Raw genomic sequence first — 27862 nt, 5'->3', positions numbered from 1 at the left:
CTTGCAAAAGGGTGGCGTTGGCATGGAAAAGCTGGAAATGAAGTTCATGCAAGCTGTGAAAGTGACCCAAAACAGGAAAGTTGCAGGCCTTTGAAATATATATAATATAGGAAATATATATAATATAAGCTATAAGCTGAAAGATGCCAAAATGCCCTGTGAAGCTGAGGACTACGGCAGCGTCTGATACTTTTCATCACAACGTATGACTTTATTGCAGTACTGATTTAATCCATTGTCAATATAAAAATATTGATAGAGCAGCTTGATTGAAGTACTGCAACTTGTGATTAAAAAAAACCCAGTGAGTAACTTTGCTTTGACTGAGTTTAAAAACACTTGCAGTTAATGTTTGACTCTGATAAAGGAGGTACTTTGTTCTACACTGACACTCACAGACCAGTCAGCACATCTGAGCCACTAAGAAGCCACTAAGAAGCCACTCCTCCTTCAGAGAAAGTGAAAGTAACTCCGTCAGTCTGAGCGCGAGAAAAATGGCTTATAGTCCGAAGTTGTTCGACTGCCCCATCTGTTTAGAGTTACTGGATGATCCCGTGACGACGGCCTGTGGACACAGTTACTGTACACAATGCATCAATGCCTTCTGGGATGGATATCATAACAGCAGAAAAGGTTACAGCTGCCCTCAGTGCAGGCGGAGTTTCTCCCCGAGGCCTGACCTGAAGAGGAATACACTTTTGGCTGCCCTGCTCGAGGAACATAAAAGTAAAAACAGTCAAAATGATGCTGCTGCTGCTGATGATGACACCTATGCTGCACCTGGTGATGTGCAATGTGACGCCTGCACAGGGAGAAAAAGAAAAGCTTGGATGTTCTGCCTCGTGTGTTTGGCCTCTTACTGCGAGACTCATCTGAAGCCTCACTTTCAGGTGCCAACATTACAAAAACACAGTTTGATTCAAGCCTCTGCGAGGATCAAAGACAGCATCTGTGGCCGTCACGACAAACTTCTGGAGATTTACTGCCGCACCGATCAGGAGTTCGTCTGCCTGCTGTGTGTGATGGATGAGCACAAAGGCCACGACACGGTGGCAGTTGCGACAGAAAAGCGTGAAATGCAGGTAATTCAGTTCATCCACATGCTCCCAAGTAATTTGTAGCCCATCATTTTAATGTCACTGAGGTTCTGAAAAGATCCTGGATTTGTGTTTCAACAGGGACAACTGGAGAGAAGTAAAGAGGAAATTGCAGACAGAGTGCTGAAGTCAGAGAGGAAAATGGCAGAGCTGATGCAGACTGCAGACTCTATAAGAGTGAGTGCAAACACAAGAACTTTTACTAATATTCATGAATATATTTCTTTACTTTCAAAATCCTGATAAAAGAAAGTCAATGTACATAGTTTGCTGTTAACGGACAGATAGAGAAAAGAGAAAAAAGGGACTAAACTGTGGGCAACAGGGGAATTTCACTTTTTCACTTTTTTTACATAAAGTGTTTGACAGCGAGGAATGCTTAAAATATTGAGCCTCTGACTCACTATATGAATATGCAAAATGAAATAATGAAAAACAGGCTTGGTGCATGCCGACTGTATATTAAACATTTCAATACCCGTACTATTTAGTTTGCAAGAAAAAGATTTACTACGTCCCAGTTCATAGTATGTCAAATGCAGTATGCCAAAAATACCAGGATGTTCTACTACATCTGGTTGCTTATTGCAGTATGCATGCTTTTCTGGCTATTCTGACCCACAATCCTTTGTACAGCAGATATATGAGCAAGAGAGCCGAAGTTCAAGGTGCCATGTTATTACCTTCCTAGATGCAGTCTATGTTATGACGAAGTAGTATGTCTCATTGAATGCATTCTACATGCAACATTACAGACTTTGTAAGTCCAGCTGCAGTGCGTAATACAGAAAAAGGATGCAATTTTGGAATGCAGAGATAGATATTTATATTAAAGATGGTTGTACTTGAATAATCATCATTAGTCTGAAGAAAAGATTCCAACCCAAAGTTTGTCTCGCAACCCCTTTGGAGTGTCCAGACCCCCAGGTTGGGAACCATTGACCTAGACCACTATTACAGGCTATAAAAAAGTTGAATTTCAAGTGTTTGACAAGTGTTTTAAAGAATAAAAGTCTCAAAAAAGTAACTCAAAAAAGGCATCAATCATAACTGGAGAAATGCTGCATGTCTCCTACACAAGGATGCTGCATGGGAGGCGTGTGATGACCTTGATCGACTGTGTGTTGAACACACCTGTGTATTAGTCCGCTCTGTGGAGAAGAAGCGCTCTGAGATGAGAGAAAAGGTTGGAGAAGCAGAGAAAGCTGGAGTGGACTGGACCAACAGTCACCTTGGCCAACTGGAACGTGAGGTGTTAGAGCTGAGGAGGAGAGATTATGAACTCCATCAGCTCTCACTGACAGAGGACCCCCTTCAGTTTCTGCAGGTGATTACATGTTTACTGTCTTAGAAAGTAAACATGTAGATACAATTTGTATCTAATTTTTGCCACTCAATTTAACTTTTTTTTTTTATCACACTATGTATTTATTTGCGGTGTGCAGGGTTTCCAAGCACTGGGTGGCCTCCCTGTGTTGTCAGACCCACATGAGGGACTTGACAAGCTGACAGAGTTTACCTCCGCACAAACAGATAAACTGAAAAATATGTGCAGCAAAGAAAAGAAAGAATTATTCAGTCACTCTGAAGAATATCTGCGTAAGTAAGACCAGTTTGGATCCCATAACCTTATAATTAAGTCTGGTCTGGTCTGTATATTTCCTGTTCTTGTATAGACAGAATCATTAGTGTTTTGTTTTTTTGTTTCATCAGTTTCAAAAAGGCCAAGGTTGCATGAGGAAAGAACATCAAGAGCATACCTTTTGAACAAATATAGCAGTAAGCACATTGTTAATTCACTTTGCACAAATATCAAACATGAAAAGCTCCAGCAGCTAAATAAATGTATCATCTTTCCGTGCAGACTCCAAAGTGGAGGTCGATCCCAACACAGTGTCTGCATGTCTTTGGTTGTCCGACGGAAACAGAGCAATATCATGGAGTGACAGGGACCAGGCTCATCCTGATCACCCTGACAGATTCACCTTCTATCACCAGGCTCTGTGCAAAGAGCGCCTTGAGGGCAGCCACTACTGGGAGGTGGAGTGGGATGGTGGCATTGTCGACTTGGCCGTGTCATACAAAGGTATAAAAAGAAAGGGTTCAGACAGAAGTTGCTGTTTCGGCCACAATGAGCTCTCCTGGAAATTAAGCTGCTCTCCGTTCGGCTGCACATTTTGGCACAATAATCTTCACAAAGGCCAGATTCCTCCGGTTCTCTCTCGCAGAGTGGGCATTCACCTTGATCAGGAAGCAGGAACACTGGGTTTCTACGAGGTTTCTGGCTCTGACAGTTTGACACGGCTGCACCAAATCCAGACCATCTTCACTCAACCTATCTATCCTGGGTTTTCTGTTGATTTAGGTTCAACACTGAAAATATGCAACATCTAAGCCTGTTTGTATTAAAACATGTTAGCAACAGGAACTACTGCCATTTATGATTCAGGGAGAGGAAAAAAGCAGAAGAGTAGGAAGATTATAAACATATGCAAAGTTAAGAATATTTTTGTGTGTGTGAGTTAGAGACGTGGATGCATAGATAGTAATGACAACATACAGTGTATGAGTCATTTTTCAAGTATATTTTGGTATATACATTTCTCTTGAATGTTCCTGAAAACATTATCAAAAGCACTTGTTCAATTGTTTTTTTTAATTACTGATAAAAGACCAACTATTTTATATGAGGTAGTTAAACTTAAAAATGTTTCATTGTAAGACTTTGATGGTTAAACCATATTTCTGTGCTCTATTTTTTATGCTCTACAATGAAATAATGTTCCCTCAAGCCTGATTTATGTTCTGTGTATCTATGTGAAAAGATCTTGGAACACATAGGCTGTATTTTGTCTTGTCAGTATCATGTTTTTTTTAAATCACTTGTTGTATGTTGGAGGACCACAATGGAAATAAGCCATTTAAGGTTTGTTGTTTTAATCCTTGATGATGTTTATTCTGTATTTTTACCTATCAAAAAAACCAAAGCAAAAGCAATGAGTAAATCAAGCAATCTCGTTTAACAGACTAAAATAAATGACCATGCTTATGACATGTCTATCATTTATTCGATTTAACGCGCTAATATTTACATTCAATTTTCCTAATATGATTTGCAAATGTATCTAAACATAATTCACTCATTTACAAGGCTATTCTCACAAAAGTCAAATAACAGTCCACAGTTACAGTCTGGGACATGTTTAATTATATGCATACATTCTGATATTACATTCTGATTGTAAAAACAACAAACTGATTCCAAATTCTCTATTTATACAGTTCACAATTTGCCAAGTCACAGACTTTGACATCGTAACATGCAGCGCCAGCACCACCAACAGTTGAGATAATAATGACGGCAGTCATAAAATAGATTCAACAGAGTGGTTTGTGTAGGAGCAATCCACAGTGTCGTAGAACCGCAGACAGGCCTTGTAATGTAGCAGCTTCTCAGTCAGAGGGCTGGCGGTCAGTGCTTTACCCTGCACAGTCAGGTCTATGTATCTGGACAGAATCAGTGAGAGTGAAAATGACAGTGTTCGTTATGCAAAACTACATATCTAATTTTAACTTGTATTCTACATGTTTTAATGTAAAATGTAAACTGTAGGCCTACCTGCTCGATACACTCCAAAACACTAAGGTATTGACAGCCATCAGTGTGGCCAGTAGGAAGAAGAATCTCTCCAGATTCCCATCATGCAATATATTTGGGTAGAAGTTACCTGTATACGAGTATCAAGGTGGTCATAAAAGCATCAGTAGCATCGTTTTTGCTGTAATTTGTTATTGGAAGAAAACAGGCAATACGATATTTGTACTAATTTTACCTCCAGAAAGAAGGAACACCAGCTGAATGATGAAGGCTCCCAGAAAGCAGCCTCCTCCGTAGGACAGAGTGAGGAAGTGAAGTGAGATCCCTCTGATGTGGCTCGGGGTCAGCTGGAAAGATATGAGGGAACCTGCCAGAGAGGAAGTGACAGAAGAAACGTTATATAATCTTTCCTGCTGTGTATTTGTGACATTTCTTACGGGGGAAAAATCAAATGCATTAGATTATTTTGTGCCAGTTTGTGCTAATTTAATGAATCTGAAGTTTTTGGTCAATATGAACCATGTAATGCATCAAGTGAAATTATGGAGACCTAAAAATCTGTCACATACATGCAGGAGTGACGAGAGCCTCTGCGAGACCAAGCAGGATGTACTGAGTAGCCAGCTGGAAACATGGCATGGACGACACTTGCAGAACTTTTCCAGACAGGGTTTGCTCCACCAGAGGGTACGCCTTCCTATGCAGCTCAGACAAACCTGCCACCAGAACCGACAGGGTGGCACATGCATGGCCCAGAACTGGAGGGGGAGGATGGACAGGGAGGGGTGATGAGAGAGGGGGCTGCAGAATAATTACGGGAGGAAAGAGGGAGGATGAGAGAGGCAGAAGAGCGAGATAGACATTAGTATTATGTGTGCATTAGTGGGGGTGTGTGCATGTGTGCACATAGAGATACTCACTGATGACTTTTGCAGGTGCCAGAGGAGTTTTTCCCCTGGAGAGGTAGCAAGTGGTCACACATTCAATCAGTGGGGCTAAGATCAGCAGAGGGAGGATACTGATCACATTCATGGCGCCGATGGGCAACAGGAGGTTGTTGAGGTGAAGGTTTGAGTTCATTGTCTGTATGTAGTAACCTGAGGGAATCTGTAGGAAACAAATTCTTAGCCTCTCTTCATGTGATAAAACATGGACATGATCCTTTTTCATGCTTTTCAATAAAGACCCATACTACTCCCATTGACCTGCCTGTGTGATGCAGGCCTTGTAAAGCAGCTGAAGGCCATAAAGAGGGAAGAGCTTGGCCAGGACTTTGACGTTTTCGACATGTGTTTCGCTGTAACGCCCGCCATTGTTCTCCTTGGCCCGGTCCAGCCAAGATCCCACATCTCCACTCAGGTGACGGTAGTGGAGGCAGCACATCTTGAGAGAGTTCAAGAAAACTCCCAGTGTGGTCAAGAGTGATCCACCTACAGTGTGACAGACACACAAAGGAACAGAATGAAGTGTGTGTGGCACAGTATGTAGCGTGCCTGTATACCTGTTTTTATCTCTCTCTTTTTTTATGTACGTTACCTTTCTTTGGTTTATAGGTGAGTTTGTTCCGCATCATGTGTATAGCGATCAGAGCCAGCAGCACAGAGGTGAACGGGATGAGGAAGACCAGATTTTTGGCCACAGACTGCTGGACGTAAGCAATACCCAGAAACACGACCGTGGAATTCAGGTTGACCAGCCAGTAGAACCTAAACATAAATAAAATTCCTTCATGAACATACTGATTGCAAATGTAAACGAATAACACATGGGTAGATGGAAACATTATTTCCACTTGTTTTTTAACAATGCTAGTGGCGTGGCTAGTGATGGTAACGATTGCACTACAACTATTGTTTGAATTGCCTTGAAACTTATCTACAGGCATTCTTGGTCCCGAGAAGATGAACCCCACTGACTTTGCTGATCCTCTGGCTTTACCTCTAGTGCCACCATGATGTTGCATTTTAGTTTTTTAGTGATATAGCTTGACAACTATTGTTTGGGTTCTCAAGAAATTTGTAACAAACATTCTACACTCTAATGATGAATTGTAATAACTGATGATCCCCTGACTTTTGTCCAGCACCATCATTAGGTCATTATAATGTCAAATTACTGTCAAATTAACTCCACAATCACCCAAGCACGGCTTGTGGGGCATTAGAGTTCTTGCTTGCTCTCCATAATAAAGCAATAATTTGCAAGGTGTGCTTGTTTCTTGTCTCCATGCAGAATAACTGAACTGTAAAGAATCTCATGTGATGATGAAATGGATCACAGTGACAATATCAATGGACTGTTTGGAGTCTGATCATTGGCGAACCAAAGTGTATGCCTGTATTTAAAGCCAACACCACTCACCAGTTGAAGAAGGACAGGAGCTGGTGCTGATTGTAGCACTGCAGGCTGTAGGCTCCCATGGGACAGAGGATGGCCCGGATGCCTCCGATGCCCAGTGCAGCAGCCAGGAGGCCGGTGTAGAACAAGATTTGTTGCTCCCGAGGCTTTAGCTGATGCGTCATGTGATGAGTGTCAATGTAAAAGTCTTCAAACGGGAATGCCACCACGGGCAGCATGGCTGTGCCTAGAAAGCACGGTGACATGTGAAGGCTATGGCATGTGTTTGCAGCTAGATTTCAAGCAGGAGTGTGACTTCACAGAAAAAGATCCATGACTAAGTACCTAAATAGAATAACTCACGCTCGTGAAATGAGCTCACACTAAAGGGTAAGATATGTCAAGATAAGATATGTCATATTTGTGCAATGTTCTTGTTCATTTTGTTGATAAAAATCTTGTATTTTAAACTGGCAGATTTGACCCTTTTTACATTACACTACGTCTTATCTTATAACAGAAATAAACTATCATTTTATCACGAATTTCAACACTTCAGACAACATGTAATCATTAACTGTGTCTTACCAAAGAAGTGAAGGAAAGCACACAAGTAGAGCACCTTGCTCCTTCCCAGGCAGGTTTCTGCAAACCACCCCACCAGAACAGGGGTCAGGGTGCTGGCTCCTATGAAGCACAGGTTGACTGTCGCAGCCAGGTAGTTATCGTAGCCCAGCTTCACTGTGCAGAAGAGAATCATGTTGCATACAATGCCAAAGAAAGTGAATCTCTCACACAGCTCCACAAGAAGTACACAGATGATAACTTGGAGCTTCTTGCGGGACTTCTTCCGTGGTACAAAGTCTGGACGAGGGGCCTGAGAGAGTCGACGCAGTCGGCGTCTGCCCTCTGGCAGTCTCTGAAGTTCTCCTGACACCATACCACCTGGCCAGTGAGCTGGATGCTGGGCTGCTCGGTTGGCTGGATACAGTCAGTAAAGGACCACGTAGAGCACTGAATGAGAACTCCTGCCCTTCGAGGAGAGGACCAGCAGAGGCCAGAGCTGGAATCCCTCACCCTGGTGTGAATCTGGAGACACGTACGATCAGACACACCTACCTGCACGTGCTGGCTGCTGATTATCCTCCTGTGTCATGGTCTTACTCAGAACTCAGAACTGTGGACGCCTCACAGGGATCTGACACATTATACAAAATTGTATCCCAGAAGAGATGATGGATGGGAGCAATGTAGAGAGGGTCCCAGAAATATTTCTATGATTACCAACAAGATACAGACATGTGGTTGTTGTTGTTTTTTCATTAATGACTCATTCATAGCAGTGGTGGAAAGTAACTAAGTACATAAGTACTGTACTTAAGTACAATTTTGAGGTAGTTGAGTATTTCCATTTTATACTTTTTTGCAACATTATATTTCAGAGGGAAATATTGTAGGTTACTTTTGACTCCACTTGATTTATATGATAACTTTAGTCACTTTGCAGATTCTGATTACTAATAAAAATATAATCAACCACTAAATCATGACAGGCATAGTAAAAATGCACCCCACACATATGCATCAATTATTGCAATCCATTAAAGTGATATACGTATACATATATACATATACATAATATCTGAATTATATGTTTTGTATAATGAGTACTTTTAGTTTGTATATGTCTACAGACTTTCGGTACATTTACTATAGTGAAGTTTTGGATTCAGAATCTATCGAGTATTTGTACACTGTGGTATTGCTACTTTTACTTAAAAGATCAGAGTACTTCTTTCACCACTGATACAGAGTTACTGCAATCTAGCTGTACACTGCTGGCACTTGATTTGAAACAAAAAAATCTGAAACTAAATGATTGTTTGCAATTAACAAAGTCACAGGTTATATGATAATCAACAACTCAGGGACAGTGCACGGTGTTGCCTTTGTAGTGGGATTTTAACATTAAAAGACAATAAACAAGACAACCAATTAATTTAGTGCTGCAAGTCATTACAAACCCTCACAAAATGCCACATGTCTTTGTGAAAGCAGCCCTTCTGTGCACAAGCTCAAATTAGAACACCAGCTGGTAATTAGACAGATAGTGTTAAGTGGGAGTGAGACAAAGTGTACAGGCGGGTCAACTTAAACTGGATCGGAGCAGCTAGATAAAAACAAACCGCCTGTTATTCCAGGAAGGGAACTCATTGTCTGAAGTACAGTAACGGATCACAAAAATATCAGGATAGAAATATCAAATGTCCACTCTTTCCAGAATCTAAATAAAATCAAATAGATCATTTTAGAGAATCTTAATAATATCTTCAAAATGTCCTTTATCCTTTTTTTCATGAAGATACATGAGTTACAGTTGATTGTGCATGTTACAAGCTATGAGAAGAGGAATCAGTGAATTAAAATATATATATTTTGATGTAGACGTGCAGACATATTCAATCCCACACTGATGATTTAAAGACACCCTGACATGTTGAAGAGAGATACTTGTGGTTGGCAAGCGTCAAGCGTCCCCATGGTTACGGAGGCAGCGTTCGGTTGAGCGTGGGGGCGTGGTGTATCATGGGAAAAAAAACAAATCAGTTCCAGCGTTGGCGAAAAAGACAACCACAACAGCGAGACTTTTCTTCAAACTTACGCAAAAAGGTGGGTTACGAAATGTTCTTACAGTTCTTACAGATATATCAAGAGGCACAGCACACGTGAACTGTGGAGTTAGCTAGCACAATAGTTAGTATTAAACCTTCGTAGCACGTTAGATACTATTCAAGCTACGTTTGCTAACCTAAGCTAGCTGTTAGTTTCCTCTTGAGTGCTAATGTTAGCCACCACTTTGCTAACCGTTAAAACGATCTGTTCAATGACCATCAGTGTAGTTACGTTTGTGTGGTGTGTGTTACTAAAATAAATGCATATGTTGTTGACAATAATAACAGACAGAAACTCACACACAACTTGTGTAAAACATGCTCATGTGTTGACTTTGTGTTTTCAGACATCGGCTAGCAATGTCTGGAAGGAGGATGCCGAACTGTCCGGCCTCTGTGTCCAAGGGCTTCAGCTCGACTCCCGTCAAAACCAGCCAGGGGAAAGACTTCAGCACGTCTAAGGGCTTGGACGACGGCGTCCTATCCGACGACGAAGACACATTCTCTCTTCTTTCTCCCATATATCATGACAGCTTTGATAGTGATGAGGACCTGGAGCCCAGCCCAGATCAGCAGACCTCACCAAGACAGAGCGACCACTCCAGGCTCAGCGTTTCACCAGCCAGGTGCTGCTGATCATTCAAGCTTAAGATACTTTAGGAAACGTGTTAAAGGCCACAGACTGCTTGATTCAGACAGATACAATGTAAGTATACAGCAGAATGTGTATCATTTTACATCTTTTTTTGTTATAGATGTGAGCTACCAAGAACACCATCTGTGCAGATGTTGAATGATGTTGAGCCAGCAGGTTCCCCTTCTCGCAGTGCCTGGGAAATGTGGCTGGTGAACAAAGCCAAAGAAGACCGTTTAAAATTGGAAAAACAAGCAGAGGAGGCAAGCAACAGTTAATTATTATTTATATCACTGTATTACTGCAGCAGATGTTACTTTCCTTACGTCCCTTTGCTTTTTGGATGTTTTCCTTAAGGCTAGACATATATTCAGTACCAGTCAAAAGTTTGGACATACCTTCTCATTCAACTACTTTGAAGAATCTAAAATATAAAACATATTCTGGTTTGTTGAGCATTTGTTTGTTTACCACATAATTCCATATGTGTTCCTTCATAGTTTGGATGTCTTTAATATTAATCTACAATGTAGAAAAAAATGAAAATAAAGAAAAACCATTGAATGAGAAGGTGTGTCCAAACTTTTGACTGGTACTGTATATTAAACCAAACAAAATTATTACATTCTTATTGCATTTGGTCTTCATTTCAAAGTAGTACAGCTTTATTTATCCTTTTATTTAAAAATTAGGAGCAGTTACGGAAGGTAAAAAACGAACAACAAGAAAGGGAGCGGGAACAGAAAAAGATTGTCATGGAAGAGAAGATCCAAGAATGGCTGAAGATGAAAATAGAACAGGTAGGCCACTGCCACTTTAAAGTCAGTAAAACTATATGTTTAATTAAACAGTAGTGCTACACTTTCAAATGCTGACATGTCTATCTTTGTTTTCTTCATGCAAACCCAGGAGAAGCAGGAGCAACTCATAAAACTAAGCAAGGAGGAGGAGGAGATACAGAGGCAGCAGGAGAAACAGAGGGAGACTGAACAGAAAGCTCAACAAAAGTACAAAGTCTGGCTGCAGAAGAAGAACCTAGAAAAAATAGAATCGGAGAAGAAGGAGAAAGTAATGCGGATCTTCTTATAAGTTATTCTGCTTTTAATGAAAGTATTTTAAAGTAAAATCTTGTTATTGATGAGCAGGAACAGACAGATTCTGATAGATCCCTTTATGTTGACAGGAGGCAGCTGCCCTGAAGGAGGAGCAGGAGAAAGAGCGCCACAAGAGGGCAGAGGAGAAGTTTAAGGACTGGCTGGCTAAAGCCAATGAAAAAAGCAGAGCAAGTCCCAAATTACCCTGCTACCCAACAAGTAAGGTCCTTTAAGTCATCTGGGAATTATTAACTAGGCTTTTTCAATTTCGGACTAACTCACGCCATATAATTGATAAAATAGCAGCAATATAACTGTTTAATGTTGGTCTCCAACCGCATCAGATGTGAATGTAGCGTATTCATTTCATTTGCCAAGCTGATATTTGTTATGTATCAGTATTGTATTGCTTTGATTTCTTCCAGGTCCCTACGACAAATCCTACTCATCACCCAGCTTCTTCAACCCAGTCCCCTGGAAGCCCATTCATGTCCCTCCTCAGGAAATAACACTGAATAAGACATCTGGCAAGAAACCTCAGAAACAACAAAAATGTCAACAAAGCCCCAGCACCGCTTTAAGACTGAGGAACTCTGCCAGTGCAGCGCAGAGAAGATGACACAGCAGAGGGACGTCTGTGACTGATACTGTAGCTTAGTTACGGCTCAAATATGATTTCATCACCACTCATCCACTCGACCACAGCTCCTGAGCTGAGACTCTGTTGAATCACAGAAATATTTCTGTTCTCCAATAGGAATGTGGTAATTTGGCTACCATGTAGTTTGGTTTGGCATATTCATGTACACTGGAGCGATTTTGTAACGATGCACTAGCTCAAATTAGTTTGTACATAAGGATGTAAGGATGTCTGAATTTTGGGGATTTTACACAAATTTACAAAGATGACTTTAATTTGATTAAGTCAGCTTTCATACAACGATAATGTCTAGCATAAATGCTGTAATGGCTAGACATTTAACAGCCTGAAGATTAATTTGTGTTATCCTGTATATCTTACCAATTTGCTGTTTGGATAAAAGAGGCATTATCAAAGTTATTTTTCCCTGTTGTGCTTGTCTCATTTTTTCCATCACTAAACAGTCAAACAAAACCACATTTTATTGCATTTAATAAGGCATCAGCCACAAACACCCACACAATGGGAAGAGGGTGGCTGGTGGTTGTAGCCAAAGATAGACCCAGCTTGGTCAAGTGCCCCTCACACTCACACATTGTTCTCTGTCCAGCTGTGCCTTGTTCTTCAGTGGGCTGAGATGACGACAGAACAAGTGAGGGGGTGGAAAGAGAGAGAGAGAGAGAGACTAATTCAGATTCAGGGCAGTATGCTCATTCTGTTTTAACATCACACTGTGATATCAATGTACGCAGCCTGAGGTAATATGATTTCAATTACGCTTTATGTTTTATTATCCTGTCTTTAACCTCTTTCAATGTGTCTGTCGGGTTTTGTTCGTTAGCTTTAGTCCTTTCTGTTTTTGAGTGCTGTGGAATGTGCTAGTTGACAGTATTCAGCGAGGGGTTAACACTGTAGGACATTTTTAAATGTACAAATAACATTCTGGGGTCCAAAGGACAGCTGTTAAGACAAAGGTTTTAAGTGTTTGCATTCTGTCAGGAGAAGTTAAATTGCAGGAGCAGTTTAAGCTGTTTGCTAAGGGATGTTTGCACACTGAGCCTTGTAAGCCAAACCTGTCTTCATAAAAGTATATGAAATTTTTCAAAGTCAATCACCATTACTTTGGCTTTCTGTGTACCTCTATCTCTAAACTAGTAGAGTTAGAGGTCTAACAAAAATGGTAAGGTCATACAGTTAGTTAAAAAACCAACTAGAGCTCAATGTCTACATGTATCTAACCCTATCACATCTACATGCCTGAGCCAGTACTTCTGGTAATAAACAGTGTTTCAGGTCATTGAGTTTTATTTCTGCCTCTGCCAGGTATTGTGGCCATACAGAGTCTAAATAGAAAACTAAAAACCCGTATCCCAAGATGCAGTGGTGCAGGTGGGCTGGCGGTTGGAGATCACACCTACCAGGACAGGTAAGGGGCGTGTCTGTAGTTTCCTTAGAATGAAAGTGAGAGGTGAGAGCTGTAGAGGGCAGAAAGAGTGACAGTCTAAAGGGCAGCAGTGCGGAATAAACATTGAGTTTAAGTCTTCAAAAATCTGTCCCATATTGTAGCATAGACATGGAAACAAGCACAGGATGAAGGAACATTACCTTTGGATGCTGTCACAAAAAATCTGAATCCTCTGCCATGGGATACTTAGGTTGATTTGGAGTTACTTTATGTTGTTTGCAGAGTTGAGTTTGTGAACGAGGTTAAAAATGACAGAAGAAGCAAGCTGTTGACGCAACTTGGAAGGAACCAGTTCTGTTGCATAGAGGCACACAGGTCTTGTGTGTCTAGTGTTTTGAAGCCTCTGTGTGTGTGTTTTTTGTGTACACATATTCCTCCTTTCACCATGCAGTCTGCAGGGCCAGAGATCGAGGACTCTTTCGACTTTCTTTTCAAAATCATCCTGGTTGGGGACTCAGATGTGGGGAAGACCTGTGTGGTCCAGAGCTTCAAGTCTGGCATATTCATCGAGAAGCAGCAAAACACAATTGGTGTGGATTTTACTGTTCGCACCCTGGACATTGATGGCAAGAAGGTAAAGGTAGGTGACATGCAGTCTGCTCTTACATTCCACATTCATTCGGGATCATTTAATTTAATCATGGATATACTTTTTATATACAAACATGTAGTTTCTCTTACTATATACTATTAGTATAAGTAGTATAAACTCCCTTTGCTTGTTTTAGTTGATCAGCATTTCTTTCCTTTAGGCAAGAGGAGTGGTTGACTGCTTCCTTCAAATGACATCATCTTTGTGTTAGCTTTCTGGGTGTGTTAATTTGTTAACTGCATGGATGTGTTGCTATGGTATTTAGTTTGGGGTTCTGTAGACATAAGCGTGGTTCTATTGGATTGAGTTGTCGTTTGTGTTGTTATTGCAGATGCAGGTTTGGGACACAGCAGGACAGGAGCGTTTTCGAACCATAACTCAAAGCTACTACCGCAGTGCCCACGGGGCCATGGTGGCCTATGACATCACACGCCGCAGCACATTTGAATCTGTTCCCCTCTGGATCAGGGAGGTGCAGCAGTTTGGAGCTTCCAGCGTGGTACTGATCCTCATTGGTGAGCAAATAGTGAAGAACACAATACACCGGTGGTTCCCAACCTTTTTATTCTGACAGACAATCTGCAACTATTTTACATCTTTTATATCATTTGTACATTGACTGTTAGTCTGTTTAGTTTAAACAATCAGTGTGGGTGATTCTCAAAGTAGGGTCCAGGGATCCCCATGGGGTCTTTGGCACTCTGTCTGCGAAATGATGTGCTATAAATGACAAATTAATGCTCCATTATTTAAAGGTGCATATCTACAGATTGGAACAATTTGTGCCAATAAAACAAGAATATTGTGTCTATTACTCCCACCCTTGTAGGCTTTGGGCCAATAGAATCCTGGAATGATTGTTTCACACAGCAATAAATGAATTATTCTAAAGTTGAAGCACTTACTTAAAGTCATCTTTAGATCAGGACTATGCTAGCCGTGTTACTGTTCATTTTCTAAAAACATTTTCATATCAATCACTGGAAATGTAGGCTATAAATGCAGCAAATTTAGTCCAAATGCAATTTGAATAAAATCCCCCTCTGTTTAAAGGTATGTACATGGTATCAATGTTCAATAACATTGCAAATGTACCTGCTGTGGGATGAATAAAGGATTATCTTATTTTATTTTAAACATGATTCAAATTTAAACGTGTTTCTGTTTAGCACTATGAATTCGTTTTTTGAAGTATTTGGGTTGAAAAGTTTTTAGAATACAAATAGTTCTAATGGAATCTAAGAGTACAAATAGTAGTATGCATACGCCTAATCTCTATTATGATTAAGAGGGGGGTGCTTGAAAATGTTCCCTCCTGTAACCAGGTCCCTGTCCCCAAAAAGTTTGAGAATCCCTAGATTAAATTATGTATTTACTAATTTATACTATTTTGATAATCAATTAATCTTCATTAAAATCAATTTTTGAAGGATAAATGTTGAACAGTATCTGGTTCCAGCTTCTCAAATATGAGGATTTGATGCTTTGTCATATATGATAGTAAAGGCAATATTTTGTGGTTTTAATCCTGGTAGGAGAAAACAAGCAATATCAATGACAATGAGATCTGGTAAACTGTGACAAATTTTGGTGGATTGAGAAATAATTATTCACAATTTTCTGTCAATTTATCACGTTTGACAAGGCAATAAACTGTAAAAGTGTCAGAATATGATGATACTGATTGATACTTCATACTTTGTGCACTTCCTGCTCTGTTTATCCTTGCAGGTAATAAGTCAGACCTTCAAGCTCAGAGGCAGGTGTTGTTTGAGGATTCTTGCACTCTGGCAGAAAACAACGGTGTGCTGGCTGCTCTGGAAACCTCAGCCAAGGAGGCCCAGAACGTGGAGGCGGCCTTCATCCTCATGGCCCGGGAGCTGCTGGCACGTAACGGCATGACCATCATAGATGAGATTTCCCAGGACTCGAATCAATTCATGTTGAGTAACAGCTCCCACCCGGTCCATGGCACCGTGTCTTCAGATAAAAAGTGCGGCTGCTGAGCGGACTGAAGTAGGAGCCTGTTATTAAAGACTTGTTTGAAAAATAGTGTCAGCAGTTTAGGAGAAACCACATATGTTGTATAGTGTGAGGGAGAGTTTTGTACATATTTTGACATTTAATATTTATACAGTTAGTAGAATCAATAACTCAGTTTTTAAATGGCGGTTGCTTATCAAATAGATTTTGTGATATTCTCTTCAGGATAACAGCTGCTTAATGTGATAGCGACCCCAGCATTACAAACCTCTGCTGGAGGACTCTGTACTAAGAATGTGCTACAGTATACAGAATGTTTTCGCTTGACAAGTTTTCGTGTCTTTTATTCTTTTTTAATTGTTCTTTCATTCAGTATGGCTTTTTCCAGTTCATTACCAGAGTTCCACAGTTTGAACCTACAATTTAAGTCACCTGCTACATTGTTATTATACCCGTCAGTTATAAATAGCAAACAGTACCGTGTGAAATTTTCACTGGTGCTGCAACTGTTAGTACATTTTTTCTCCCACACTTGACTTTAATTACAAATATTCACAATAACAATAACCCTAACCAAAAATAGCACCTTTTTCAGTTTTGCTGTAACTGTGTCAATTTCACAAATCAAAATTAAAATAAAATAACTGTACTCTTAATTGAGGCTTGAATCAAAACTGATGAGGAACTAAACTGAAACCTGGAAACTTAATCTCATCAGCATTAGTGGTTATGCACTCACCCTGTCTTAAAAACAAATCAAGCTGAAATGTGATAGCATTAAAAACATCAGCAGGACTGTTGAAGACCTGCTGGGGGGGTTGTATATTTTGGAAAAGGCAACATAACCCAGTTAGGTTGGCCATTGTGCAAATAATAAAATCCATCTTTTTCTCTAGAGAATATGCTGTGTCACAGACAAACCATCAGATGTGTCTCTATAGAGCCCTCCCTGGATCAATCTGAATGTCGTCCAGTTTGAGTTTGAACTATGTCCCTCGTCCATGAACTGACAGATACTATATAAAAGTCTGATGTAGTAAAATGCATGTAACTTGACACCTAGACTCAACACATTCCATGTACTTAAAAAAAAGAGAAAACTCATTGTGTGGTGCAAAGGCAAGAAAGGACACAACGTCCCTCTTGATAAACTTTAGTCCTTGACATACAGTTTATAGGTAGAAGGTAGGGCTATTAGAAACAGTGATGTGTGTTGTTCATAAGAATAACAAAAATAAAAATAGTGCAGCAGTCTGTGACACATTACCATGCTTGACCGACTTAAAACTGGTCTAACTTTCCTACATTTAGTGTTAAAACTGCATATTGTTGCTTTTTGCTGCTGATTCTATGGCACTTTGTGAAAATATCTAAGAACAAGCCACTGAAACAGCCACATCTGCCCTGTAAGTAGTTAACCAGGGGCAGAGATGAGTTAGAAGTCCTACTCCAGAGGCCAGCCTTCCTGCTGAAACACCAGCTCCACCGCCTCCTTCACATCCTGCACCACAAAGGACGGCTGCGTGAGGCTGGGGTCAAACCGGAAGTCCCTGTGCCCGTGGAAGATGCGGTGCTCCGTGACGGTGGGCTCCGTTGGCAGCTCCTGCTGGTCTCTGCTGTACACTCCTGTGCACACCAGGATGGAGCTGCACCCCTCTGGGAGGTCCTCCTCCGCCCCGAACACGACTGAGCCTCCGCCTAGTTCTGCCGATGTCATTTTTGGGGTGTCATCAACAGTTCCTGCCGCGGGATCTACACCTCCTCCGCCACTCTTAGCCTGCATCTGGGCCTTGGTGCGCTGGGAAGCCTTGAGGTAGTGGTTGTAGAGGTTGGCGCCGTATATGTCAGACATGGGGTTATCCCTATAAAAAGAGATGGAGTGACAACACAATTAAAAGGGCTCTTCCTTCCCCTCAATGTTTTTGTGTTAGACAAAAGGACAAACAGTACGATTCTGAAATGTCAATTTGTGTCTAAAGTCAAGAGATGACTGAGTCACTCACCCTATTGCGTACAGCCTCTTCACAGGTGTGGTCCAGCCGAGTCTCTCAGCCTGCTGACTAATCAGCAGCTCAGCGTAGTTATAAGTCACCACACTGGGTTTACCGATCAGAGCCTCGTACTTCAGGTCGTAGCCTGTGACCTTCTTGTAGAGGCTCTCTAAGCACACCAGGAACATGCCGTGACCAAACCTATGAGACGGGGACCTTGAGTATAATAACACTTCCAATATTGTTTCTGAGTGTGTATTTTTTATTTACACATGCTGTACCTTGGATTCTTCGCCTCAGCCATCCACAGCAAGTCCATGTTACAGGCCAGGACCGGGATGTGAGGGAACCGCGTCGAACTCCACACATTGTCTGGGTTCCCATTTGTTAGGAGCACGTCAACGATAAGCGCGAGGTTGGTCTCCCATCTGATTGGCTCACCAAATAAGATGACAGCTGTAGAAACAAACAGGCAATGAAAGAAATAACATAAAAGACAGCCATACCTGTGTTCTTTCTAAATTGTTAATCAATTATTAGACATTACACTTGTTGACTGGGTGTGGAAACATACCGTCTATTGGTGGTAAGCCTTTAGTAGGGGGAATCTGTAAGACATTATACCAACTGATAAGATTTCTCACTCATCAAGAACATAAACTGGCTTCAACATTAATATAGCTTACACCGTCTTTGGGCCTTCTGCTGTGGTCTACGACATCTAGGAGAGGATATGCATCTCTGAGCATATCTATGGTAACAACATCCTGAAAGCCAAGGCTGAAGTTTGGTGGGTTAAAGTCAAACACTTAGAGGCAAGAGCTCAAAATCACAACTGAAGGAAATGCTTCTGTCTAACATAAGATGAAATCACAGATATCACCTGCTTTCCATGGAAAAAAAGAATTTGTTTCCTGATGTATAATTTACTATATGTCTTTATACACTAGGAAGGCGTTAACCACTGGGTGATTCATAGATTTGTTCAGAAAAGTAAAATCCAAGGCTTTAAATAGCCACACTTGAATTAATGACGAACCCAGCATGAGAAAAAGATAAAAAACTACCACTGATCCCTCATAACATATAACGAAAAAAGTGAGAAGTCTGTGAAAGGGCCTCACTGCGATGGCAAAGGGAGCAAAGGGCGCAAAGATGAAATACTGATAACAAAATAGAGCATGAAGAATATTACACTGAATAAACAGAACATGCACACTTTGAGGTCAACATCTAGAGGGAGGGCATAAAAACAGACTCCCTGATTTTAAAGACAGGATACTTGTGTGCGACCTCCTCCACGGGGCCCTGTCCCGACACCAGCACACGCATTTTGTGGAACTGGTTGAACATTCGCAAAGGACTGTGGGACAGCATCACTTGATCTGGAGACACCTGAAGAAACAAAGATTGATGTCAGAGAAGAAGAAAAAAAATCAAGCTGAGGACACTTACAATGATTAAAAAAAACAAAAAAACAACTGTTTTAAATGTACATTTACCTCCACCTCAAGCAGATTGGACAGGAACTCAGCTTTGGTCTGCCTCATGCAGTTCCCAGCATTGGTGACAAACACCACAGGCACCTTGTATTTCCCATTGCTGTCCACCAGATTCCTGAAGCACTGCTTGGCTTCAGGGATCAGGGTCCTGCCCCGCACCAGCACCCCATCAATGTCAAAGAGCAGCCCGAAGGAGCCGGGGCCCTGAGGAGGGAGCTGGGCCAGAGAATGGAGGCATGTGCATTATGAAAACATGGGGTTGTTCATTAACTTGCTGTCATACTATAGGTCGAGAACTTGCCACAATCTCGTCATTTCAGACACAGGGAACCACGTGAGACTTTGTCTCCAGAGTGTATCAATTACACGGCACACTTTTATTGGAGTAGATAAATCATTGATGAGCGAGCTGGATGAATAAGACAGTAATAACTGAGGTTGTAAATGTGTGGTGTGCCACCATGCCACCATTCCTGTGCACGTGCTGATGTTACTAGCTTTAAACACGTTGATCAATGTGTTACATGTTTTTCTCTTTTAACGTTGAAGTTGTAAACAAATAAGAACAACATTTATTAAAAGACTTAAAGTGCATGTCATTTTTCTTAACTTTGTCTTCACTCATCCTGATTTTAAATTTGAATAAAGTTTGAAAATAACATCCACTTACATTGCTATAACATCGGGAGGTCGCAGGCGAGGTGTTTACATGTTTTGCTGCTCCCTCACAGCTTGATTTCAGCAGCTGCCAACCAGTTTGCCAAGACCTTATTCTCTGCATGTCTTGTGTCTCAAGCAGGCGGGTAAACAACAGACAATAAAGGACGGAGCTGAGCTAACTTCAGCCGAGCTATCGGTTACTGTCTACTTACGACGGGAGAAATAGGTCATGGTACCTCAAACAGAAAGAGTCAATATTCAACTCTGTGCTAGATCCTCATGTGTAGCTGCCATCATTCAACAGCAACCTCCAATGACAGCGACTGAGCATGCGCAGAGCCGCTTATTTACCGGAAACGCTGCAGGTTTGCTTGTGATCAGAGTTTTTGAAGAAATGAAAGTCACTCACTCACTCATCCTATCCACAACTGAAACTTACATTTTAGTTGTCAAAACTATAAACGGAAGCTATGAGTCTCTGCAGGATGTCATAATACAGTATGTGACGTGTAAAGTAATATTAATAAATAACACAATAGTCATGTGAAATTGATTTCATTGTAAACGTGTGCTTTAATAGGTGATATATTTTTTACTCAAGTTAATTTTTACTAGAAAGTTTTCTATGTTTTTATTAAACTATATAATTCATATATGACAGACTATCTATTTATTTATGAAAAAAAGGTTACTACATTTGTAAACATAGTTCAATCTGCCTCTTTTTAATTGTTTAATTAATTCCTGCATTTACAATTTTTCTCCCTCATTGCCTTTGTCCTTTCTATTTTCTTTCATATAATTTGACTGTACCTGCTATTTACACTGTTATACTCTTGTGTTATAATAAAATGGAATTATGTTTTGATCAAGTTTTGATTGCTATGATTAAAAGGCCAGCATCACATGGACTATTCCAACTCCCCTCTTAGAGTGGTATATTCCACCTCTAGACCACAGGAGTTTTTCCTGAGTTCCAGTTGTTCCAGTTATAGATAGATATACTCCTTTATTGATCCCCATGGGGGAAATTCAGGTGTTGCAGCAGCTCAACTACAGAGAAACAGATAATAAATAAAATAAAACACATTATACAATAAAAATATAAATAAATAAAAATAAAAATGTACAGTATATCCACATGTGGGGGGGTTGAACAGTAAGTACATCAAGTTACATGTTACTATGATTAATGTACAGTATACTCATTCCTTTTTAGGTAAATCTTAATTTCCTCTGATGCTGGTCATGCTAATTAGCTTCCACCTGTGTAGAGCCTTTTCCTAATGATACTTTATTCATTGTGTCTCTGTGTTTACTCATTTGTAACTCGTTGTATTGCTGTGATCATATTAAGTCTGTAAGTTTTGTAAGGTAATATGACCATAAATAAGCATTTGTGATATTTACAATTTATAGTCATGGTATCCTACTTGTGGGTTTAATAACAACGTTAGATTTCTTGATTGTTAATTGCGGCCTAGTTGCTCTTCCCTTAAATTGCCTTGTGGCAGTGTTATGCAAAGCGGTGCATCGCTCAGCTCCTTACAATGCCTGTTTTTCTACTTTGTTTTATTCCTCCTTTTGCAGAAATAACACACAGATACCCATAACGCAAACTATAGGAAAGGTATTCCTCTACACACACTGAATGTAGCTTGTAGGAGTATGTAATATGTTGATCCAAGAGTCTTCATTTCTTACCATCTAACATTTGCCTAATGATTTAAGTTCTATAAACATGATATTTAGTTTGGCTCATATCTTTTCACAGAATAACAGCAGCTAAAATTATTATTCGTAGTTATTTCACTGATATTTGGGTGCCACTTGTACATGTAACACCATGACATAATGTAACTGGAGCAGGAATTAACAAGTATTTATTAGACATGCTAATGCACAGGTGTAAATAATAAAAGGAATGATGGCTGAATTTCACATGTAGCTGCTAAAGTTTGAGGGTCCTGATTCTGTGCATGCTGTTTCACTATCAAACTATCATGGCTTAGTGGGACACTTAAATAGAACAGATCCATTGATTACGTTGTTATTAACATTTGTGCTTTTCCTGCTATGACAATTCAAGATGTCTGCTGTGAAGAAGCTCATGGCTATTGGCAGAATTCATTATGTAAATAACTGTGTTCATTAATCAAAATTGTTGTAGCAAAACATCTTTATTAGTGCAAAGTACAAAATAGAAATAACATTCACTCTAAGTTTCAGTAATATAGACAGTGGCACAAACATTCTTGATTTGGACAAACCTCACATTGATTGTCCTTCATAGACAGACAGTAGACACCACAGTCCAGTCCTCAGCTAAATCTCAGCTCATTTTCCAGTCCATAGATCTTAGCCTTCAGCGCCATCAGCTCACCCTGAACCTTCTTTGTCCTGCCGTTGGTCTGGCGTACCTCATGCAGAATGGCTAAGTCCTGGTTGGGCCCGATATTAAGAGTAACCTGAAACAGTTGATACATAAACATCAGGTTAAATGTTAACTATGATATCAGCAGTATGCAAGGCAGGAGGAGACATTAGTGAAATTATTTCTCATTTAGTTTTTCTTTAAATAATACCTTTATGATAGATTGACATCACATATTTTTGATGTTCATCATTTTAAAAAAAAGAGCTCAAAACACACCTATTGAAATCACAAAATAATTTCCCCATGATCAAGACAAAAAAAAATTCTAATGGAAAAAAATCAATCACCTTGAGGAGTTGTTTTTCTACATCTTTGAATTTCTGTCTGAGGTGCTTCAGATCCGTCTTGAAGCCTTCCACCTCCATAGCCCTCCTCTTTTCCAGCGCCTCATAGCGCTGAGTCATTAGCTGAAGACGCGTGGCCATTTTGTCCGAACGCTCCTGCACACATTCAGATTTCGTTAGATGAAAACATCAGTAACAAGAAACTTGGGGATTTCCATAAAATATAAATAATCAAGAGATGTGTGTGAGGATTTTACAGGCATCAGCATCTGTCCAACCATGGTACCTTAAATATTTCCCTGCCCACATCCCCTTCCTCTCTGATTTGGGAAAGTTCTGTCTCCAATGTGATACACTGCTCCCTGTACATCTCTGCCAGTCGGTGGGCTTGCTTCAGTTCCTCCTGCATTGCCTGATGATGATTCATTTAAATGAGGTAAATAAAAAATAAAAACTTAAACACTCCAAAACAAAAAAAGCCTTGATATTTACATTACTTTACAAAAGGGATAAGTCTGCCCAAAATATTTCTTTAAACTTTTTTAGTTATTCTAGAATAAAAAGTATTACTTTAAGCTCCTCTTTGCGTGTCTGCTGTATCTCTGGCTGAGGCCGGGGGAGGAGCAGGGCTGTGCTGCTGCTGGGTTGCCACTTTCGGCCCAGCTCTGCACCAGAAGATCCAGTCTTCCTCAGACGGTTGTGGCAGGAGTCCAGCTCCCTCAGCAGACGGTCCTTCTCCACCATCCAGCCCTTCTCATGAGCCCGTGTGTCAAACTTAAGCTGTAAGAAATCTCTGGTGCTCTCATACAACAGGTTTTGGGTTCGCTGGAGCCTGAGGTGTCAAATGTGAGAGCAGGTGCACGTTTTACATTGAGAGGCAAGGGGAGTTGAAGGAGCATCAATCCTCAAATACACTAGGTAGTTCAGGCGTGGTGAACAACTTAAAAATGCAAACTCACTTGTCAGTAATTGCTGTGAATCGCTCCTGATCTCTCTGCCGTTGTGCCTGTGCCTCCTCTGTTTGAATCCGTCGGTCCTCCAGCAGACACTCTGCCTGCTCTTTAGCCAGACGGGTTTGCTCCTCCATCTGAGCCTGTAGAGCCTCTACCTGGAAACAATAGCCCAAAAAAATAATAGCTTGGCACACTCATCTCCAAAACCGCAGAGACAGGAGAGGCAAGGGGCCAAAAGTTTCCTACCTGTAGTAACAATGTCTGGTTATCATTCTTGTATTGTTCCAGGCTCTCTCCATTTACCCTGTCTGCTGCTTTTGTTCTCCTGCTACTCTCTGCTTAAACAGAAATTAAAATCAGGATGGCACAGTCCGTCTGGAGCAATTAGTCATCCTTTTGCTTGTCTACTATGGGCTCAGTTCCAAAATTTCACAAGAAACATTGCTTCCTGTGTTTGAGTTTTACTAGAGGGAAAACATTAACAGATCAGATGCTGACATTATTCAAAAAAGGTTTGTACAATAACAGTATTGATACCTTTGTTAAGGAACACAACAAAAGATTAATCATATTCAAATTATTCTGCAAATTTAAAATAAGTTTGACAATAGAAAAAGGCATTTATAAACCTTTCCTGGTTGCAGCAGGTCTCAACTTTGTTGGCCTTAGGTTGAGATTTTCCTCGGATCTGGACTCGTTCTTCTGTGTGATAGTGACCTAAAATAAAGTTGTCACATATAGCTTTCTTCAAAACATAGTTTTTTATCTTTGCCTTTTTCGCTGGCACAGAAAGAATTAACAGTGGAATAAACTCATTTTTAGTTAATCCACCACAACTTTTTTGTTTGATTTAATTGTATTGAAATTGACATATCTTAACATGTCCTTAAATTATGCATGCAAAGTTTGTGGAGACATTTTAAGTCCCTGTAAGAGCTATAGCTAAGTCATACATTCCAGAAAGCAGCAAGACAGAAAACAGAATTTCCCAATGTAAATGCCCTCTCACAGCATTGGTTATTTTTTGGTAGTAACAAGCAATGAGCATTTGCTTGTAAGCTTGCTTATATATGGAACAAAAATCAGCAATGACACTTACTGAATATTATTTTTGAAAAGTAGGAAATTGCATCGTAATGATTTGATGGTTAGTTGTTTGAATCCATGGTATGTGGCTACAAAACATGTACCTTGTGAGGAGGCTCCCGGTGGAAATATGTGATCTCTCCTGCATCAGGACCCACCAGGGCAAGAAGGTGCTGGATTTTCTTCCTGTCCTCCAACTCCCTGTACAACAGTAAGTTCAGTAAGATACTTGTATGTATATAATTGCCAAACATTTTTAGTAATACAATACTGAAGACAGATAATCAAGGAACTGCACACCCGCACCTGTGATTTTCTTTTAATCTGGCTGATACGCCCCAGTTTGTACATGCCTACACAGTATTATGAATAAAAACACTGACTTCTCATTTAGTAAAGTTAGGTATAATTAGCCTCAATCAAGCAGTTCCCCCAATAAGTTCACTATTTAAGGGTACGCTTTTTAAAATTGTTATTTTATATTTCAAAGCTGAATTTCCCTTGGAAATTTTCCAACCCTTTGCAACTCTAATTACTACTAAGATTAATGATGGCTCCATTCTTATTAAGTGTCCCAGTAGCTCATGGATCTGGAACACATAAATGGAAAGAAGCCCCTATTTATGTTATTAATTACACCAGTGCTTTTCCTGCTATCACATGTCTACATATCTAGGTTCATCATCAACCGTGCACCAACCTGATCTTTAGTCGGTCATTTTCTGCATAAAGCCGAAGAGACTGTTCTCTCTCTTGGAAAAGGTAGACCTGCATGTCACTCAGAGCGTTTTGCAGCTCTGAAATCTCTCCCTCACGCTGTCGTACTTCCCACTGTAATTTATGCTAAAAGGATATTCATGTTGGAGAGAGGATCAGTTAAAACAGGCAAACATACTCTGGTATACCTGGAAAAACAAACAACATCACATACAACTCCTAGCTGTGGCTCACCTGGTCCTCTGTGATGCCTTTGTACTTATCCAGCATCTGCAGTAGGTCCTCATGTTCTTCGTCAAACTGGGCAATCTTCTCTCTGTAGAACTCGAGTAGCTCCCTGGAGGGACGCAGGTACGCTAGCCGCTCATGGATGGGGGGAAGCGGGGAGTCAGGTACTCGACCAGGGGTGCGAATGTTGGCTCTTTAGATAAAAAAAGACTTTACTAAGACTGAACCTGTGGTATCTTTTAACATATACCATTTTATCCAGTGCATGTTCAGTACATGTCTGAAGCAAATTTTGTAAAACTGTAAGAATTTAAAATTAATGATTACCCAGGCATTTAAACCCACTTTAGGAGTAAGACTAAATCACTGTGGGACAACTTAAGACTGTAACAGTGGGGAACCAGACTGGCAGAATAATAATCTCAGCATCGTTCAGGGAGATTAGAGTTAAAGCATTAAGAGAGATGAAAGAAAGACTAAGTCTTTCTCACAATGGACACTCTCCGTACATCTCTCTTGCAGAGAGACCACAATAATGTCCTCCTGTTGACTTCATGAGCTTACCTGTGTGGTGTTGCATCTTTCGTTGGAGATGCCATCCCAGCACACAACACTGAAAACATAAGTGAAAAAATAGTGACCGTCATCAATACTGCAAAAGTGGTTTGTTGTTGTAACAATCAACGATCACATCCTTTCTGCAACTAATTCTGCAAAAAGAGGCCACACAGACAAGAGATGACAAATGCTGATACCTAATACAGAGATGTCAGCTTGAGGAGCCCCTGAGAGCAATTATTATTATTAGCCGAAATATTTACATCAAAAGCTCTGTCCAAAACTGTTTGCCATCTTTCAATATGCCAATAAATATGAGCAGGCGTTAGGATACGCGTTAGGATATCCGAGGGAACAGCAGGTTAGTGTAATGCAAACGTTAACGGTGAATGTGATAGAAGAAAAGGGTCCATGGTGTATCTCGGTCGGCATGGGTTGGGCGCCAGGGGGAGCGGGACGTTTGAAAGCAAAGTCTACCACCGTGACTCTCCAAGAAGTCAACACTTGGCTGCATATACATCAACCCGACTAACTTTATTTCATGATTAAAACAAACTAACAAAACCGCCATGCCCAATCCTGTTGCAAAGCAAAGTCTCTACAACGTCTTGCATATATATGATATAGTTACTTTAGATAAAGCGAAAATAAAGTAGGCACATACCAGTACCTACACATACGTATAATACATGTATCTCTCTTTTGGGATAACATACTACCTTTAACACAGTTTACATACCCTCTGTCTTTCACACACTCAGGTCTTGGGTCTGGACAGCGGCGTTGTTCGTTGCTATCAAGCTTTTGAATCCCGGAAGTTTACGACTCCTCGTCTTCTTCGTGGGAATAAAGATGTTCAGAGGCCCGTCAGCGACAGGCGGCAGGCTGCCCACCAAGTGAGACAAGTGAGACATGTAGGGTTAGATATATATATATATATGTATCTTTACCATTAAATGAACAGTTAATCATGATAAATGATGGTCAGGGCACACGATTGGGAGATATCTTTTTCTGGTTAAAAAAACGAGGGTTGAAATTGCTGAAAATACAGGAAGTAAACGTTGACCCCTTCATAATAAAAGCCTCTGGAAATGTATGAAGAACTAGAAGTATACAAACACGACAGATCTAGTTACCTGAGAGTAAGAGAAGCTATGCTTTTGTTAATGTTCTCCTTGATCGTATTCATTACCCAAACTATTTTATCCTCGTTATTGTATTTATAAGAATATATATATATATATTTTTTTTTTTTAGTTATTGTGGATTTTTTTCTTTCTTACTTACTTATTTAAAATACTTGTTTGTTTTTTCTACTATGTACCTTGTTT

At 40.4% G+C, this 27862-nt stretch overlaps 6 protein-coding genes across 7 annotated transcripts; 3 read left to right on the top strand and 3 right to left on the bottom strand.

The window, feature by feature from the left end:
- The first annotated feature begins 459 nt into the window (after window positions 1-459).
- LOC129108573 (tripartite motif-containing protein 16-like) lies at window positions 460-4162 on the top strand. Its single transcript, XM_054620437.1, has 6 exons — window positions 460-1082; window positions 1179-1274; window positions 2179-2424; window positions 2543-2696; window positions 2811-2876; window positions 2962-4162. Exons 1-6 carry the CDS (start codon window positions 495-497, stop codon window positions 3489-3491), a joined length of 1680 nt encoding a protein of 559 aa, XP_054476412.1. The 5' UTR covers window positions 460-494; the 3' UTR covers window positions 3492-4162.
- A 279-nt stretch (window positions 4163-4441) lies between these two features.
- On the bottom strand, window positions 4442-7972 carry slc15a5 (solute carrier family 15 member 5). The gene is made up of 9 exons (XM_054620682.1): window positions 7621-7972; window positions 7057-7279; window positions 6232-6401; window positions 5905-6125; window positions 5616-5802; window positions 5265-5453; window positions 4931-5062; window positions 4717-4825; window positions 4442-4604 (listed from the first exon to the last, which is right to left on the bottom strand). The coding sequence occupies exons 1-9, from the start codon at window positions 7970-7972 to the stop codon at window positions 4463-4465; spliced, it is 1725 nt and encodes a 574-aa protein (XP_054476657.1). The 3' UTR covers window positions 4442-4462.
- A 1647-nt stretch (window positions 7973-9619) lies between these two features.
- Window positions 9620-12491, top strand: ccdc34 (coiled-coil domain containing 34). The gene is made up of 7 exons (XM_054620583.1): window positions 9620-9702; window positions 10052-10330; window positions 10460-10601; window positions 11031-11138; window positions 11248-11406; window positions 11522-11651; window positions 11858-12491. The coding sequence occupies exons 2-7, from the start codon at window positions 10065-10067 to the stop codon at window positions 12049-12051; spliced, it is 999 nt and encodes a 332-aa protein (XP_054476558.1). The 5' UTR covers window positions 9620-9702; window positions 10052-10064; the 3' UTR covers window positions 12052-12491.
- A 956-nt stretch (window positions 12492-13447) lies between these two features.
- On the top strand, window positions 13448-16852 carry LOC129108325 (ras-related protein Rab-19). Its single transcript, XM_054620089.1, has 4 exons — window positions 13448-13498; window positions 13929-14117; window positions 14461-14644; window positions 15861-16852. Exons 1-4 carry the CDS (start codon window positions 13448-13450, stop codon window positions 16133-16135), a joined length of 699 nt encoding a protein of 232 aa, XP_054476064.1. The 3' UTR covers window positions 16136-16852.
- Window positions 16853-16947: 95 nt separating this feature from the next.
- hdhd5 (haloacid dehalogenase like hydrolase domain containing 5) lies at window positions 16948-20603 on the bottom strand. The gene is made up of 8 exons (XM_054620088.1): window positions 20276-20603; window positions 19606-19821; window positions 19386-19498; window positions 18790-18883; window positions 18678-18711; window positions 18385-18559; window positions 18116-18304; window positions 16948-17974 (listed from the first exon to the last, which is right to left on the bottom strand). The coding sequence occupies exons 1-8, from the start codon at window positions 20384-20386 to the stop codon at window positions 17557-17559; spliced, it is 1350 nt and encodes a 449-aa protein (XP_054476063.1). The 5' UTR covers window positions 20387-20603; the 3' UTR covers window positions 16948-17556.
- A 1831-nt stretch (window positions 20604-22434) lies between these two features.
- ccdc77 (coiled-coil domain containing 77) lies at window positions 22435-27535 on the bottom strand. Of its 2 annotated transcripts, none has more exons than XM_054620375.1 (12): window positions 27268-27535; window positions 26535-26583; window positions 25977-26163; window positions 25726-25868; window positions 25130-25226; window positions 24569-24656; window positions 24186-24277; window positions 23946-24094; window positions 23557-23818; window positions 23273-23398; window positions 22990-23142; window positions 22435-22733 (listed from the first exon to the last, which is right to left on the bottom strand). In XM_054620375.1, exons 2-12 carry the CDS (start codon window positions 26567-26569, stop codon window positions 22587-22589), a joined length of 1479 nt encoding a protein of 492 aa, XP_054476350.1. In that variant the 5' UTR covers window positions 26570-26583; window positions 27268-27535; the 3' UTR covers window positions 22435-22586. The 2 variants fall into 2 exon arrangements, with proteins under 2 accessions (XP_054476350.1, XP_054476351.1); XM_054620376.1 differs by having other exon boundaries at window positions 24186-24274.
- Window positions 27536-27862: the final 327 nt, after the last annotated feature.

Source organism: Anoplopoma fimbria, chromosome 19, assembly GCF_027596085.1.
Source record: "Anoplopoma fimbria isolate UVic2021 breed Golden Eagle Sablefish chromosome 19, Afim_UVic_2022, whole genome shotgun sequence".
Lineage (NCBI taxonomy): Eukaryota > Metazoa > Chordata > Actinopteri > Perciformes > Anoplopomatidae > Anoplopoma > Anoplopoma fimbria.
The sequence above is the reverse complement of the archived record's forward strand: the minus strand, read 5'-3'. Positions and strand labels throughout refer to the sequence as shown.

Bases quoted from the DNA above. Each gene is read 5' to 3' on its own strand.
- ccdc34 (XM_054620583.1), top strand. From the start codon at position 10,065: ATGTCTGGAAGGAGGATGCCGAACTGTCCGGCCTCTGTGTCCAAGGGC. The intron at 10,331-10,459 runs GTGCTGCTGATC...TTTTTGTTATAG, and splicing joins CTCAGCGTTTCACCAGCCAG to ATGTGAGCTACCAAGAACAC. The intron at 11,407-11,521 runs GTAATGCGGATC...TTATGTTGACAG, and splicing joins AATCGGAGAAGAAGGAGAAA to GAGGCAGCTGCCCTGAAGGA.
- slc15a5 (XM_054620682.1), bottom strand. From the start codon at position 7,972: ATGGTGTCAGGAGAACTTCAGAGACTGCCAGAGGGCAGACGCCGACTG. The intron at 5,454-5,615 runs GTGAGTATCTCT...CTCCCCCTCCAG, and splicing joins GGCACCTGCAAAAGTCATCA to TTCTGGGCCATGCATGTGCC. The intron at 4,605-4,716 runs GTAGGCCTACAG...GATTCTGTCCAG, and splicing joins TTTTGGAGTGTATCGAGCAG to ATACATAGACCTGACTGTGC.
- ccdc77 (XM_054620375.1), bottom strand. From the start codon at position 26,569: ATGGCATCTCCAACGAAAGATGCAACACCACACAG. The intron at 24,657-25,129 runs GTACATGTTTTG...ACTTTATTTTAG, and splicing joins ACCGGGAGCCTCCTCACAAG to GTCACTATCACACAGAAGAA. The intron at 22,734-22,989 runs GTGATTGATTTT...CAACTGTTTCAG, and splicing joins TAGAAAAACAACTCCTCAAG to GTTACTCTTAATATCGGGCC.
- LOC129108325 (XM_054620089.1), top strand. From the start codon at position 13,448: ATGCAGTGGTGCAGGTGGGCTGGCGGTTGGAGATCACACCTACCAGGA. The intron at 13,499-13,928 runs GTAAGGGGCGTG...TTCACCATGCAG, and splicing joins GATCACACCTACCAGGACAG to TCTGCAGGGCCAGAGATCGA. The intron at 14,645-15,860 runs GTGAGCAAATAG...TTATCCTTGCAG, and splicing joins CGTGGTACTGATCCTCATTG to GTAATAAGTCAGACCTTCAA.
- hdhd5 (XM_054620088.1), bottom strand. From the start codon at position 20,386: ATGCAGAGAATAAGGTCTTGGCAAACTGGTTGGCAGCTGCTGAAATCA. The intron at 19,822-20,275 runs GTAAGTGGATGT...TCTCTGGCCCAG, and splicing joins CCTCCCGATGTTATAGCAAT to CTCCCTCCTCAGGGCCCCGG. The intron at 19,499-19,605 runs GTAAATGTACAT...TTGTTTCTTCAG, and splicing joins CCAATCTGCTTGAGGTGGAG to GTGTCTCCAGATCAAGTGAT.
- LOC129108573 (XM_054620437.1), top strand. From the start codon at position 495: ATGGCTTATAGTCCGAAGTTGTTCGACTGCCCCATCTGTTTAGAGTTA. The intron at 2,697-2,810 runs GTAAGTAAGACC...TTGTTTCATCAG, and splicing joins TCACTCTGAAGAATATCTGC to TTTCAAAAAGGCCAAGGTTG. The intron at 2,877-2,961 runs GTAAGCACATTG...CTTTCCGTGCAG, and splicing joins CCTTTTGAACAAATATAGCA to ACTCCAAAGTGGAGGTCGAT.